Source organism: Melospiza georgiana, chromosome Z (assembly GCF_028018845.1).
Source record: "Melospiza georgiana isolate bMelGeo1 chromosome Z, bMelGeo1.pri, whole genome shotgun sequence".
NCBI lineage: Eukaryota > Metazoa > Chordata > Aves > Passeriformes > Passerellidae > Melospiza > Melospiza georgiana.
In genome coordinates this window covers 38128194-38143547 of record NC_080465.1, presented here as the reverse complement: position 1 = coordinate 38143547, position 15354 = coordinate 38128194, and the positions used below count along the sequence as shown (strand labels likewise).

The 15354-nt window shown below is 40.8% G+C and overlaps 1 protein-coding gene across 2 annotated transcripts in view; it reads left to right on the top strand.

Annotated features, from left to right (window-relative positions):
- The first annotated feature begins 230 nt into the window (after positions 1 to 230).
- The window catches only part of UHRF2 (ubiquitin like with PHD and ring finger domains 2), an 82178-nt gene continuing 67054 nt past the window's right edge, over positions 231 to 15354 (top strand). Inside the window, exons 1-2 of one of the 2 annotated variants that reach the window (XM_058043465.1) lie at positions 231 to 627; positions 13970 to 14212. In XM_058043465.1, the coding sequence (XP_057899448.1) occupies positions 475 to 627; positions 13970 to 14212 (396 nt within the window). In that variant the 5' untranslated portion in view covers positions 231 to 474. The remainder of the gene's footprint in view (positions 628 to 13969; positions 14213 to 15354) is intronic. The other variant, XM_058043464.1, reaches the window with a different exon arrangement.

The window sequence follows — 15354 nt, the reverse complement described above, 5'->3', positions numbered from 1 at the left end:
GCCGTGTTGTCTGCACGGCCGCGGCCGGGCGCTCTCGCGAGATCGGCGTTGGCGCCGTGACCTCCATGTGAGCGCGGCGGCGCTCCCCGGTAAACAGTGCCCGGGCCGGGCGATGGCTTCCGGCGCATCCCCGTAGCCCAGCCCGCCGCCGGCCCGCCGGCGCCCGCCGCGATCTGCGCTGCCTCGGCGGGATCGGGGAGCGCCGTGGGATCTGCTCGGCTCGCTTTCCTTCTCCCGCACCCCGCCGAGCGGGACGGGCGGCCCGGATTGCGGGCAGGAGGGTCGCGCCCGCTGCGCGGGGTTTGAAATTCCTGCCCCGTCGGGCCAAACAAAGAGCGGGGTAGCGTCCAGACCGCTCTCCGGCACCTCCCACGCCGTGGACGCTCACCCGCGGAGCGGACCCCGTTCCCACCCCTTGCCTGTATCTCCCATCCTTCGCCCGCGGCCGGCCGAGCGGGCGGCAGGGCGCGCACCATGTGGATCCAGGTCCGCACCATCGACGGTACGGAGACCCAGACCATCGAGGACCTGAGCCGCCTCACCAAGATCGAGTGCCTGCGGGAGAAGATCGAGGAGACCTTCCGCGTGAGCCCCGACCGCCAGCGGCTCTTCTACCGGGGCAAGCAGGTGAGGCGGGAGCTCCCCTATGCAGGCGGACCCTCGGGGGTCTCCCCTAATCCCAGGCCCGGCTCTTTGTGCGGCTCGGGGGTCCCCGTCTCCACCCATGTGCTGTTCTGTGAGCTCCCGCTTTTGTTTACTCCTGGGTCTGGGAGGAGGGGAGGGCAGCGAGGAGCCCACCCTGACAGAATGCTCCAGGACCCCCGTTTTCCCGATGAAGTAAAAACCGCAGTAAAATCCTTCACGGGGTCCTGGTGACATTCTTTTGTGTGTTTGTTTTCCCACCTGAGCGGCGAGAGGCTCCTCCCTCGGCTCCCGCCTTCATCTTGCCCAAGTGACAGTAGCCGGAGGGATGCGGGGGGATGGAGGGAGCTACCCCGCTCTCCTCCGCCCCGCCGCATCCAGGCCGGGCAGAGCGGGAAGCGGGCCGACCGCGAGCGGTTTCCCGGGAAAACGCCACCCCGGCTCCGCGCGTGGCGGGGCCGGGAGAGGAGGCGGCGCGGGGTTAATTTGCTCGGGCAGAAGTTGTGATGCCACGGTGTCCTCGACTTGTGAGTCCCGGCATGTCCCGGGCGGGATAAGGGCGATTGCTGGTAGTCCAGCGAGGCGCTTCGTCCCCCCCACGGGAAGCCGCTATGGCAGGGGTGACTGGCTGGAAGTCTTCCAGGAGGTGGAACCTCCCCTCCCCAGGGGTGATGGAAAGATTTTGTTCGGAGTATGTCGCCTCAGGCTGTAGCTTCGCTGATGGGTGTAACCTTTGAAGCCGCGTTGCGTAAACTGCGAGGTGTGCTTAGTGCTCGAGTAGTGAAAGTGAAGCGTAGCTATTACCTGACGCGGAAGGCACCGAGTGTGTGGTACCGTTCAGGGAAAGTGACTCCGAAGATGCATCTCCTTACAGCAGATGAGTTTTGAGAATGCACAGCAGTGAGGTTTCTGCCTCTAAAGAGATGAAGTGTGTATCTTTACAAACACATAGCGAAAACTTAAAAAAGAGAAATTTAACTGTTAACCAGGGGGCAAGCATTAGTGGCTAGGATTTTGAACCAGTAGCAAATGACTAGATTTTTTGTGTTCTACGGATTGGTGACAGTCAGCATTTGTGAGGGCTGGTCTCTAAGGATCGTTGTGTACAAATATGTGTTTTTCTGAAGGGGCCAAATCAAGGAACATGAGTCTTGGAGTTGTATAACTTAGCTGTGTTCTGTACTAGCACACTTCTTTGGATAAAGATGTTTATGTGGGGCAAACCCGAGGTTTTTACCCTAAATTCTTTATCTGAGAAGCAGAGAAGATGAACCTGTAATGAGTTGTGCTTTCCTGTGTAATCTGACAGTGGCCAGTCCAATCAGCATGAACATTTTAGTTAACAAATGTCTTGCTTGAGAAAACAGGATAGTGAAATATTATAGCTGTAGTCGCCTACATGAGCAGCATGTGTGAGTTTGGTACTTACTATATCCAGTTTAGGGCACAGTTGGAATCATGTTAGTGAAGAGTTAGGGATCTGGGTTTTTGATAGTTTCACTCCCCATAAATGTTAATTTTCTTGTAATTACCATGATTAATTCAGAAGTTTCCTTCTTTATTATGGGTTGCTTTTCGGTTTCCATGGTGCTCATAAGGAAAAAGATCAGAAGGGTTGCTCTTGCACAAGTAAAACTGGATGTTGAGAACATGAAGCTAAATAACTTAATTCTTTTAGGGCTGTGATAAAATAAAACAATATTCATTTTATTATTAAGAATAAAAAAGGGTCGCTTTAGTTAAATGTAAGATGAACAGAAAGGAGTATACTGAGGTGAAAACTTAAACACCCCCTGAAGATTGCTGTATATGTTGTTAAAAATATTATCTAGGTGAAATTCTTTTCTTATTTTATCTGTTTAGAGCTCAGTATGGTTAAATCTGTACAGTCTGCTAGTAGAACCATGATCCTGCTACTGAATGCTGCTTACTGTAGTCTACCTGGGAACTTCTAGAAATCCTTGGATCTTACAAGTGGTGGGAAGCCTGTCTAAGTCATGTCCTCCTAAAAATGGGAGGTATATGAGGTTATAAGGATGTCAAAACCTAAGTGAGTCATTGTTTGTGGGCTGAATTTCAACAGCATCATGTTCTTAGCTTGCAGTAGAGAACAGTTTCAACTAAGATTTTGAGCTGGAGCCATAATTTTGCAGGAGTCTCTATATCCAGTTAATACGCTATTCTGTAGTTTGCTGTTGTCTGATCTTCAAAGGCAGGTGTAAGAACTTAAGTGGTCAGTACTTCTCGTGTCTGTTTTTAAGGGTTAAAATACCCTAGAACTACTGGAGGAAACCTAGTGTTGTCATTAATGTAGTACTTTGTATTTCTGTTGTGTTATGTTTTTTTTTCTTGTAAATGCCAGGAATAGCACTACTTTGTTGAATAGGTTGGCATCTTTTACTGTCAGAAGGACCTACCATTCACATGACCCAGATAGTATTACTCCATAACATGTACAGGACATCCTGTGCTCTCTGGGGCTCCACATTTCTGCCAAGCTGAATGACTCTACTAGCCACAGAAGTAAAGGCATATTCTAGATTGAGGTGGAACTTTGCCTGAAAGTTTTTTTATTCTTAACTGTGCAGTTAGCCAGAGAAATCTACTGAACGTAGAAACCTCAGTGATGTCTCTTACCTTCCCTCTTGAAGATAGTGGATCCTTATCTGTAAGGATTTTCCTATAATGCCACAAATATTTCCTTATGCTGGAATAAAACATATTTTAACCTTGCCCCAGTACAGACTATTCACATCTAATATTTTTCTGTGTTATGTGTTAACTTTGAGTAAACTTGTCCTTAGAGAAATTCAGAAAAGCAAGACAACAATCTGATTTCCAGCAGTATGTTCTTTCTCCTATTTGGAAAGCAAGTGAAGCTGTTCTAGAGAATAGAAATTCTTAGTTTACTTATGAAAGTGAAGGAGATATCTTTCCATTTTGACCTATGAGAGCAGATTTTCTGTAGAGCCAATTTACAGTCATTGTGGGATTTCTAGTTTCTTTCAGTTACAATACTGGAAAAATAGAACAGTAAAAGTACATGGAAGTTTTAATTTGAAAATGCACCAGAGAGCTTGAGGTTTTCTATAATACTGTAAGAGTATTAGTACCTACTTATGTTTTGCATATAACTAAACATGCACACTTGTATTTCAGCAATATCTACTGTTTGCGGAAGATAAGAACTAATGTCTTTTGTTGGCTTCTCTCATCATCCCATCCCACCCTGTTGGAATTTGAATTTGGTGAAAATTTGTAAACGACTACTGTTAAAAAACCACATTATCTCAGTATCTCTTCCATAGTGCTTATCAGAACAGGGGGAAAAGACATTGGAGCCCAAAGGCTTCTTTGCCGATATTTGTAGGAGTCAGTGACTGAAACAACTTTTGAAGTCATTAATCTTGTTGGTGAGGAAACCACTCCTAAGCTGTTTCATGGGGGACTGAAGTCAGCAGGAAGAGGTGAGAATATTGAAGCTGTTTATTTACTTGAGGTGAAAATTGCTGCAAATCAAGCCTAATTCACTAGAAGAAATTCAGCTCTGCTTTTGTGCACAAAGTATGGTGGTATGCATTGTGTCACTTAGCCATGCAAGTTGAATATTTAAAGTCTAGTTTGTCAGAGTAGTTTGTCCAAGTATTTGAGTTTTGTTTCTGTAAAATTTAACTGAAACAATAGAGGGGTAAGAGGAGTGGAGGAGCTTTAGTTTTGCATGAGAACATGCTTGTGGTAAAGTAGCTTCAGTAAAACACACAGTTAAAAATCTGGCCATAGGGCATGCCTTTATTATACGAGAGCTCTTGCTTCTGGATAACCTGGGCCAGCACATGAATAGTGGGTGGAATCTCGTGTGAGCTGAGGCTTCCAAACTTCAGGTTTGTATACTGTATGTTTAAGTTCTTATTAATACTTACAACTTGGCTGAATTTCCCAAAAGCTTGAAAAGCAATACTTGAGAAGTTTTTCCCTCAAGAATGGGAGTGCTAAGCCTATTCATAGAACAATTGAGTTTTTTAGCACAGACTCTTCCCAGCTTTATTTTGCTTGGAAAATTGTAAATATTTTCAGCTGAAGCTGTCCAAACCCCATCTGCTTCAGGCAGAAATCTGGGGTGAGAAATCTTCAGCTGGAGCAGTTAAGTTTTTTTTGTTTTAGAGAAACAGTTTGAAGAAACCTTAGAAGGGAAGTAATTGCCATTCTTTGATGAAGCTGGTAACAAGTAGCTCTGTAGCATGAGGAGAGTCATCTGGAGTCTTCAGGTCAGATATGATCAGACTGCATGCCAAAATTCCCAACATAGTGAATTAATGGTGTATGCTCAAAACTTACCTGATAGTAGGTTTGTTGGGCCTGTGAGTGAGTTTTTGTTAAATGATTGCAGAAGTTTACTAAAATTATCTTTTTGTTAAATTGTTTCTGTAAAGCTACTAATGCAGTTTACCATTCTTGGATCTGATTGTCTTTATTATTTAAAGCACCTAAACAAACTGAAAGCAAAGCAAAGAAACATAGGTGAAAGCGGTATACTTTATACTGTTTTGTATGTCTTATTTAAGTAAGTGTTAGGAACCTGCAAGAGCATTATGTAACCTCTAAGAAATTGCAGCCAACTTTAAGGTGGTATTTTATGGCATGTATATTTACTCCCAGAATCACAGAATACTCTGAGTTGGAAGGGACACACAGGTATCATCGAATCCAACTCTTCATCCTGTGCAGGACATGCACATTTGAGTCACACATTCATGTAATTAAGTTGGGATAGTTTAGTACATATACTTTTTAAAATTAGTCTGGAAGCTCTTTGAAAAGGAATATTTTTTTATATTATAAAGAACTCCACAAACCTGTAGATACAGAATGCAAGGCCTACACTGACACTAGGTTATGATGATTTTCCATGATAATATGTAATCAAATGTTTATATCAATAACACAGATAGTTATGAGAGAATTCTATCTTTCAAAGCTATTAATTAAATCTCTGTTCTTAATTATTTAACTGTAAAATTATGTAAAAATGCACTTTGTTATTGGGTTTTTTTTGGTGTGGTTTTTAGGTTTTTGTTGTTGACTATGGAAGCTTGAGATAATAACCAGTTCTTCATTACAGGTGTCCTCACAAGCTGCAGATAGCCCCTTGCTCGCTGGCACCACTGTTGCTGAACTTCAGTTGCCTTTGCTATAGAAGCCCATACCATCATACAGGAGGTACTTGACCCTTCTCATCTAATCAGCGCAGGGATGGATGATTCTTTCCATGCTGCTGAGGATCTCTATGCAGCTATATATTTTGACATGCTTGCTTTTTTTTTTTTTTTTTTTTTTGTATTTTTTAAGGACAGTATCAAATAACATCCAAGAGCATCCAGAAGGCACCATGAACTTCTATTTACTTAATAATTAGAAGGCTCCTTAGAATGGCAGAAGAAGAGAAACCTTGCTGCTCTAACTTCCAGCTAGAAGTTAATGAGCAAATGTTCCTTTAATGGGACTTAGAGTTTCATCCAAGAAGAAACTAGCATATCTAAACTAACATTTTTTTCTGTATCTCAGTAACAAAGGAATAAATAATCTTCAAAACATAATCGGCTTTATAAAAAATTTAATTTGGAAGAGGTGCAGACTTGAACCCTTTGAAGTGATTAGTTCAGACTGAGCATAGCTGCATTTACCTTGATTTTCTGATAAAGTCAGGAAGTCTTGCAGCTCTTGACTTTCAGCTGTTTTTGTGTCGGTAGTAATCCTGTACACTGGAATCTGTTTTGGATTGTATTTATTTCAGACCAAAAGGTAAAATACCTTGGTACCACCTATACACTCTGCAAATAGTTTTGTGGAAAAGGTGTAAAACCCTCTCGTTTATTGGAGAATGTAGGCTTTTGTTCTTAATTTTAGGTACAGAGCTTCAGGAAAAGTGTCAATGTCTTCTCAGAGAAAGTTATTCTTGTTGATTGAGTATGAAGATGACTAATGTACATTTATCATTATGTTTATACCGAGATTGATGTGTAATTGCCAACAGTATCAGCAACAAGATTCTGTAATTTGTTTCTATGTTGTGTGGCTTTTTATAGCATGACAGACTTCCTCTTTGTGGGGAGAGTTGAACAAACACAGCATATTTACGCTGTGGTACGATCAAACTCTTTGGTTGTAACTGCAGTTGTAGGAAAGCCTTTGTTAGATTAGGAGAGCTTCCATATTCTTGTTACCTAGGAATTATTTTCACTGTATGCTTTCTGTTGAGACTGTGGGAATCTCTCTGAGACTATGATACCTACTTAAGATGCGGTTAATTGATAGAAAGTCATTTGATACTATCCAGTGTTATGACTGTCTTTTTCCTTCTGTCCAGGTCAGGGCCTTAGCTGTTGTATAACACACATAAGCAGTCAAAAGGGAGCATATCTTCTGATATAAAGGCTAGCTTGTGTCGCCTACTTGGAGTTTTTGGTGGCATCACATATTCAAATGTTCTTCTAGGCTGCTTTGAAATGTGAGTCTTGTGGCAAAAAATTGACAGAACTGAGTCTAATTTAGACCATATTCTCCAGATACTAATAACTTCTTTGGTTACTGTGTTATGAAATGTTGTGGTCTGTCTGTATTCTGTTTTGGAGGAATATGGATCTAAAGCCTGCCAGAGAACTTGGTTGTCCAGATAATTCACCTACTTGTGTATTTCCCTCAAAGAGAGAGCAAAGACACAGCAATGATTTTATCTTTTTTAAAAATCTTTTAAATTGATGAATACATTCTCCTTCTTGAAATTAGGGAATGATCTGTCATTTGCATTTATTTTTTAACAGCAAGCCATGAAATCCAAATCAGGACAAAAAGCACTAGTAAGTCTAACCTGGCATTTCTTTTTGTATTTCTGAGGGTGACCCATGGTTTCTTTCGTATATCTTTTCAAACACAATAGAAGTTATTTCCTATTTAGAAAAGTAAATCTGTATTGTAGTTAGATTTTGTGTAAGATTAGTAGGTGTAGCTATTTGGTTTGTATTAGGATCTCTGCTAAAAATAGTAGGGGAGAGTTAGGAGAAAACTTGCAGGAGTACCAGAGAAAAACCGGTTTGAACAAAGTGTGTTTATGTCTTGCAGAGTATATATGTCAAAATCTCAGTTAAATGTGGAGAAAGTATAGTGAAGCCCAAGCCCACACTTCAGAACTGGTCTGCTGTAGACGTGTGAGAAGGAGCCTGTAAACCTTGTAGATGTGCAGTCTCTGCTTAGAGATGTTTGCCTTCTTATCCTCTTGATATAATGGATTGTTTGAGGAGTTGCATTGTTCAGGGCTGGAAATACCTTGAGCATTGAACAGTTACTGATACATTACACTTCACTGATGGCATAAAAAATTTGCCCCATGTGACAGAAGAATGTGGGATGTTTTAGTAGAATGATCACCAGACAAAGTATTTTTTGACAGAGCAGACTGTGTGGAACCTGTAACAAATACTGTTAAAACTACAGTTGCTTGAGGAGGAAGTGGATGTCTTGGAGTTTTGTACACTTGAAGTCAGCCTATATTAAATCTGTAAAGACATTAACTTTCTTAGATGGTTGGCTACTAGATTCTCCCTTTATTTTGCTTTTTTTTTCTGTTTTAGCTGAGACAATTGCACTTACTTGTGAAACAGTGTCACTACACTGGTACTGTAAAAACTTGACTTTGTCTCTACTACTCTGAATGTGGTTAATACATGTATTTAAAGATACCAGAGTCCTTAAGCATTCTTTTGAATAGAATCCAGGTGGAGGTACAGTTTTTTCATGTTAAATTGAAAATACTGATCGGGTTCTCTTTCAGCTGTGAAAATGTAAACAAACTGAGCACACTCCGAGAATGGCTGAAGTCCATAAACAAGGGTCCAGTGTTGCATAGTGAAGGTTATTGCATTGTTTTTCTCCTGAGCCTATTCCATTGCCCAAAATTCACTGTTACATGCTGACAAGTTGATTTTGAGTTTTCTGTTATTAGGTGCTGGTTAGAGGTATGTTTGAATGTTTCTGTGGAATTTAATTCCAACAGCCTACTTTAGGCAGGAAAAGTTAGGTTTGTACACCAATCTTAATATGGAAAATACATGAAGTTCTGGAAGTCCACTTTGCTTGCTTCCAGTAAGCACCCAGCTGGAAGTTACAGATTCTTGATTTCTTCAGACTAATACCCTCTGGATAACTAGTTCTAACAAACTCCTAACCAATTTTTTTATGAACTTGAAGATCTTTACTCTTACACATTTCCTGTTAGATTTGCCGGGTGCATGTAATGCCTGTGCAGAATAAGATTGATGTCATTTAATTTTTCATCCTACATTGTTAATTAAAGAGTTCATCTGCATTATTGTAGTTTATTTTATCTGTATTGCTAGATACAGGCAGATTTCTTGGAAAAGAAACCCTCAGAAGATGCTTAAAGGCACACTTTCATAGGTGATTAAAGATCTTTATTGTCAAGTGCAATGGCTGGATTAAGGTCATCCTGCTTCTGGACCACTCATTAAGGTATAACCATTACTATGTGCTTTCTTGGGAGGTCTCTGTACCTGCTGTAGAAGCCATAATGAGCTGTCCTTCTGCTGGGACTTGTAGTTAGTGTGATAGTAATGCAGTATCATACCACATTCTGCATGATTATTCATGCCCATGTAAGTGCAGCTTCTACATGATTTTAAAGTAATTTGTGGCTTGATATTTAGGACAGTTCTTCTAAGAGTGATAGTAGGTAGGTATTGATTCCACTATTGCATTTCTGTGGCTGCTCTTGTGTAGAAGTGTAAGCACAGTGCTGTGTTACCTTTAAGTATTTATTAAAACCTTCTCTTGGACTGTTTTGAAATTGATAGTGTCTGTAACACATTATGATGAAAATACATTTGGAAGATGTAATCTTTTTATCAACTTATATGTATTTAGAATAGTGATAGAGTGCTAGATACAGTAAAGCTAGTTGCTCTTTAGTGTTGTTTTATTCAGAATATGTTAATGAAGCCATAAAGGCTTTTGAAGCATGCCAGTCTTTAAGAGGAATTGAAACTGAAAGTGAAATCTACTACTAAGGAAAAAAAATCGATCTTTTTTTATGGCAGAAGAATCAGAAGAGCTGGTAAAATTTCATAAATGAAATTGCCTGTTCAGTTATTTTTGCTCTTGGACATGTTCTAATCACCCATTAGAAATCATAGCTGAGTTGAAGGAGATTGGTTATCTGATACTTGTGTGATTACTTTTGTTTCTCATTTGCATATATGAACTTGTAACTGACAAGTGACTTTAAATGCTTATTAAACATGTAATGTTTATTTCTTTTCTTTTAATGTGCTGTCCGGGCAAACATTTTTAGGGAATCTTCTTAGTGTCTTTATGCAGCAGAATGGGATAAAATTGTCTACTGTAATTCAAGAAAAACCATCATAAAAACCATCTGCTCTCCTGTGTGAAATTTCTCTAAACACTGTTTTCCAAATTTGTTACTCCAAGGATTTCAGTTGTCAGTGATGAAGTGATGGCTAAGCATAGGTATACCTGCAGATTCACATATCAGTTCTTGCAAGTCAAAAACCATGTGATTAATTCTTCTGGTTGAGTTTCTGTGGTACTCTGCTTTGTTTCTAGAAGGAGACATTGTTGCAGTGTATCAACTTGGTCTAAAGTTATACAGTTGCTCATATTCAGGAACATACTTCTTGCTCATGGAAGAGCTGTTTCCCTATCACAGTAGGAGACATGTGAAGTGTGCTTATGTCTGTTACTGTGCTTTGAGACTTAAGTGTGACCTCACTAGTCACAGAAAAATCTGGTGTCATAAAATATTCCTGCAGCAGAGAGTATAAGTGATAAAAACAGAGGGGAAAAAACAAGCCACAATAACTTTGGCAGATCATAGAATCATAGAATGGTTTGGGTTCGAACGGACTGTAAAGCTCATCTTGTTCCAAATGCACTGCTGTGGGTAGGGACACCTTCACAGACCAGATTACTTAGGGCCCCGTCCAATCTCTCCCTGAACATTTTAAGGAATGAGGCATCCACAGATTCTCCAGGCAACCTGTTTCAGTGTCTTACCACCCTCTGTAAAGAATTTCTTCTAATATCTAGTCTGAACCAATTGTCTTTCAGGTTTGAAGCGATTGCGTCTTGTTTTTTTACTACATGCCCTTATTAAAGATTCCTCTCCATCTTGTAGGCTCCATTTGGGAACTGGAAGTTTGCAATTAGGTGACCCTTAAGCCTTCTCTTCTCCAGGCTGAAAAAAAATCTCAGTTTCCTTGTAGTTTCCATCTTTGTCCCTCCAATCGTGCTTTTGGCCTCCTCTGGACTCACTCCAACAGTTCCATGTCCTTTCTGTGCTGGGAATGCTGTGGTGCAGGTGGGGTCTCAGCAGAGCAGGGCAGAGGGGCAGAATCCCCTCCCTGCCCTGCTGCCCACCCTGCTCTGGATGCAGCCCAGGACACGTGTGGCTCTCTGGGCTGGCAGTGCCCATGGCTGGGGCATGTCCAGCCTCTCACCCGCCAGCACCCCCAATTCCTTCTGGGCAGGGCTGCTGGGATCTGTTCATGCCTAGCCTGTGCTGGTACCAGGGGATTGCTCTGACCCAGATGCAGCACCTTACACTTGATCTTAATAAGCCTCATGAGGTTCCCATGGACACACTTCTCCAGCCTGTCCAGGTCCCTCTGGATATCCCATCCTTCAAGTGCGTTAACAGCACCACTCAGCTTGGTGTCATCTGCAAACTTGCTGAGAGTGCACTCAATTCACTCAATTCCACTGTCTGTGTCATTAATGAAGATTAATTAATAAGATTTGGACTTTAAACCATTGACCACTACCCTCTGGATGCCACAATCCAACCACTTTCTCAACCATTTAGTTGTCGAAATTTTATGCGTTTATTCTGTAAATTAGACGACTTTGCAGTCATCAGTTTGTTTTCTGATCATTTAGTTCATGTTCATCAAAGCTGACTAGACCAAATAACAGATTATTTAGGGTTGGAAGGGACCTCTGGAGGTCATTTAGTGCATCCCACACCCACCAAGGCAGGGCAACTTTGAACAGGTCAGTAGGAACATTTCCAGGTGGGTTTTGAATGCCTACGAAGAGGAGACTTGTCTTGTTGTGCAGGAATAGGTAGTTTGGGTATGCTGATGTGTGTGTGCCTGCTGTTAGAGAGGGCAGCTTGTTACTTAAGGCCTGGCCTTGTTAAGTCTTTGTTCCTGTGTATGTTAAATATAACCATTCCTGGACAGATTCCTTTTTTCCCCCTCATTTTTTTTGAAGTTGGGGTTTCTTTTACCTTTCATGCTAATAGGCAGGACTTACTTGTGGATTAGTTCTATAACTTAATCTGCAATCATGACTGAAGAATAGATTGTGAAGACTAGACGCAAGACATTTACCTAGCTATTGTAGATAATTCAGGTTGCTCAGATTTACATCTTTACTGAATTAACTTTAAATTTTAAACTGCCGTACCCCAAAATATTTTTCTGTCAGCCTGCACAGGACCTGTCCTTAGAGAGCAGGAACAAAGCCAGAGGAGCAACACTCTCATCTGCATGCTGCTTACATACTTCTGGTCTACCAGGAGCAAAGTTACCATTTTTTCTCCAGTGCATTAGCTTTCGGAAGATTTCCTTATTCCTTCCTTATATACAGGATTCTAGGAACTACACTGTAATCTCTGCCACAGTTTGTGCAATCCAGTTGGAACAGAAAAATGGAGCAGTTATGTGTCTCCAATAACATCCAATTTATTACTTATTTCAGAATTGGTCTCTTTTGCAGATGTACTGCTGAACTTTTTAACCATTTCGCAACCAAGAAAAATCACTTGGGAGGGGTTAATCTTAAATGTGGCCTGGAGTAGTGATCAGAAGCTGTAGCAAGGTGGATATCCCCTCCTGTGCAGTTTTGCAATGTCATTTTGTCTTTGTTTTGGGTTTCTTTGTACTTTGAATATAAGAATAATGCTTTAAACTTATTAACAGTGAAAATACTTGTGGTATTAACAGACCACAAATCCTGGAGTGTAGTAGGACTGCAAGAACACTTCTATGCCCTTTGTGAAAGAGTTGTCAAAAGTGTAGGCAGTTATGACATGGTGGGATGCAAAAGGTTAGTTAAGCACCTCACCTCTCAGTATGAAGAAGGCCCAGGCATATGAGGTGGTGTTGGTAATCTCCGGAACAATCACAGCTACTGGAGATTTCTGCTTTAAGACTTGTATTCCTTTAATAGTTACAGCATGAAAATCTTCAGTATGGTTTTGTGTGCTGTGTGTTGAGCTGGTTTGAAAATGGGCAGCTGAGTGAGATTCTTTCTTGTACCTGTTGACCAGACAGCTGTGTCAGCTTCAACTCAAATGAATACTCCTGTTTACAGGTCCCAGCTGTGGGTACAGTAATTATCAGCAGTAAGGAAAGTTAACTTTTTTGCAAGATTTTAAGTTCATGGAACAAGAACTGGTTCATTGATTGGCTGTCAGCTTCTGTTCATAACAGTCCCCTGCCATTTAGAGTTGTTTTGAAAAAGCAGAGGGGATGGAGAAAGAAATATAGATTCCAGTTTTGTCTATCCTGAGATCCTTTGAATGTTAGAGAAAACTATTAGTGAGGAACTGGAGAGTTGCTCCTTTGTTTTCTTTCCTGTTCCTTCTTCCCCCCTTTTTCTTGTTGTATGGATACTGCCCACAAGCTGATGAAACCTGTTCTTTTTGAAAAAAATTATGAAATATCAATTTGTGTTGAAAATAACACCTGTTCTTGAGAAAAGGGGTAGATAACTTTTTTTGTTAGAATAGTTTGGAAAGATGTCAGTTTTTTAGTGCATGTTTTTCAGTCATGCATGTTTTTCTCCCACTGCAGTGTGAAGTAAAGTGTAGCTGATACTAATTTTGCTGTCGCAAAGCAATACATTATACTTTCAGGTGAATCAAATCTCTGCTTCAAAGATGCCCTAGGTCATTAATGGTATTTAACTGAGCAAAGCAGCAGTACTGCTTCTTGTATTTCCTATTTTGTAATTTTTTTGTGTTTCTCAGCTTAATTGTAGGTAGGTGACATGATTTTGTAGAGATGTCTGTTCCTAGTTTTAAGTCTTCCAGTGATTTTTAATCAATGAAATTATGGTTGCAGTTAGCTTGAGGAGTTCGTGTTTGCATATACTCAAGACATAGGTTTTTATTTATCAGTAAGATATGGCTTCCCTCTTCTGGTCTGCACAATTATTGTCTATAAAAAGAAGATTTAAAAACTACTTAGGTACCTTAAGGTAGAGTTTTACAAGTACACGTTTCTTTTGACAGCTTGAAGATGGACACACTTTATTTGACTACAATGTTGGACTAAATGACATAGTTCAGCTTTTGATACGTTCTGATTCTGAAGCTCCTACCACTGCATCTGTGACAGATCAGGATGGAGAAGTCAATCCCTGTGCTGCTTCCAACTGCAAGAACAAAGTCAAAAAAACAAACAGTGGATCACCAAGTCAGCCATCTACATCGTCTCGCTCGTTTCTCATTGATCCTGGCATTGGATTGTACAAGGTATGTACAAACTTCACTCCTGCGGGTTTAATTTAAACAGAAAAGGTGCAGTTTCCAGATTGCTAGCTTATTGAAAATTTAGTAGAATGTGTGTATATTAATATATCTGTGTATATCTATCTGTAAGGAATGATAGCTTTCACCTCCTCTTTGAGTGTTTCTCTTAGGTAAGACATAGCCATAACAGTAATTATTTTGCTAGAAAATGTCCACAATTACAGAGAAGAAGAAGGAAGTTGAGGTTGCCATAAATGCAGCTTGCTACAGTGTTGCCTTGAGTCTTTGAAGAGTTAACAAATCTGGCTGAGAAAATCATGAGCTGGGCCACTCTCTGGCTGATCTTGCACACGGCTCAAGCAAAGTCTAAGGATGGAGCAGAGGGCTCATGGCCCTGTGTTGTTCCAGTGAGGTACAGAGGAACAGCTGCACCAGGCGTTTGCCTCACTCCTCCTACACCATGTATGACAAGCCTTGCTAAAAGTCTGTTTTCTTTATGGAGATAAGGATGTGCACAAAGACTATTAGGCAGAGAGGTCAGAGAGCCTTTACTGCCACCTCAGCAGATGGACTAAAGTGTTTATTTTACCTTTTGTATCAATTGTAAAATCTCACCAAAAGTTATTAAGATCTTCATTAAGTGTAATTTGCATAGTAATTTTCACACACCTAGGAATGCAGATGAAAAATGAACATGTCTGTGTAAGACTACAGTCACCACAACCCCACCTGCAACATGAAGTTGTTCCTTTTGGGTAGGACCAAAAATTATAATATAGAAGGGGTATTTTTGAGACAGAAGACAGAGGGGGAAAACACCTCTGCTTGCTTGGTATAGGCTGACAATGTCTCTCCTCCTTCCCTGAAGGGGCACATTTAGGTGGGCTTTTTACCTCTCAGTTGCATTGGAGCAGACCCAGGAGTATTTATTCACACACATATGAATACTTATTTATGTTTGGGAATATTTATTATTATAGCTGAATATATATATATATATACATATATATATAAACATTTATTAGTATACATGGGTATTAACATATAGGTGTTTACAGTGCTAGGAGATCTCTGTTACTGTTACCTTCTGTCATGACACATATTAACACTCTCTGGTTAGTGCATTGCTCACTGGCGATCCTGAA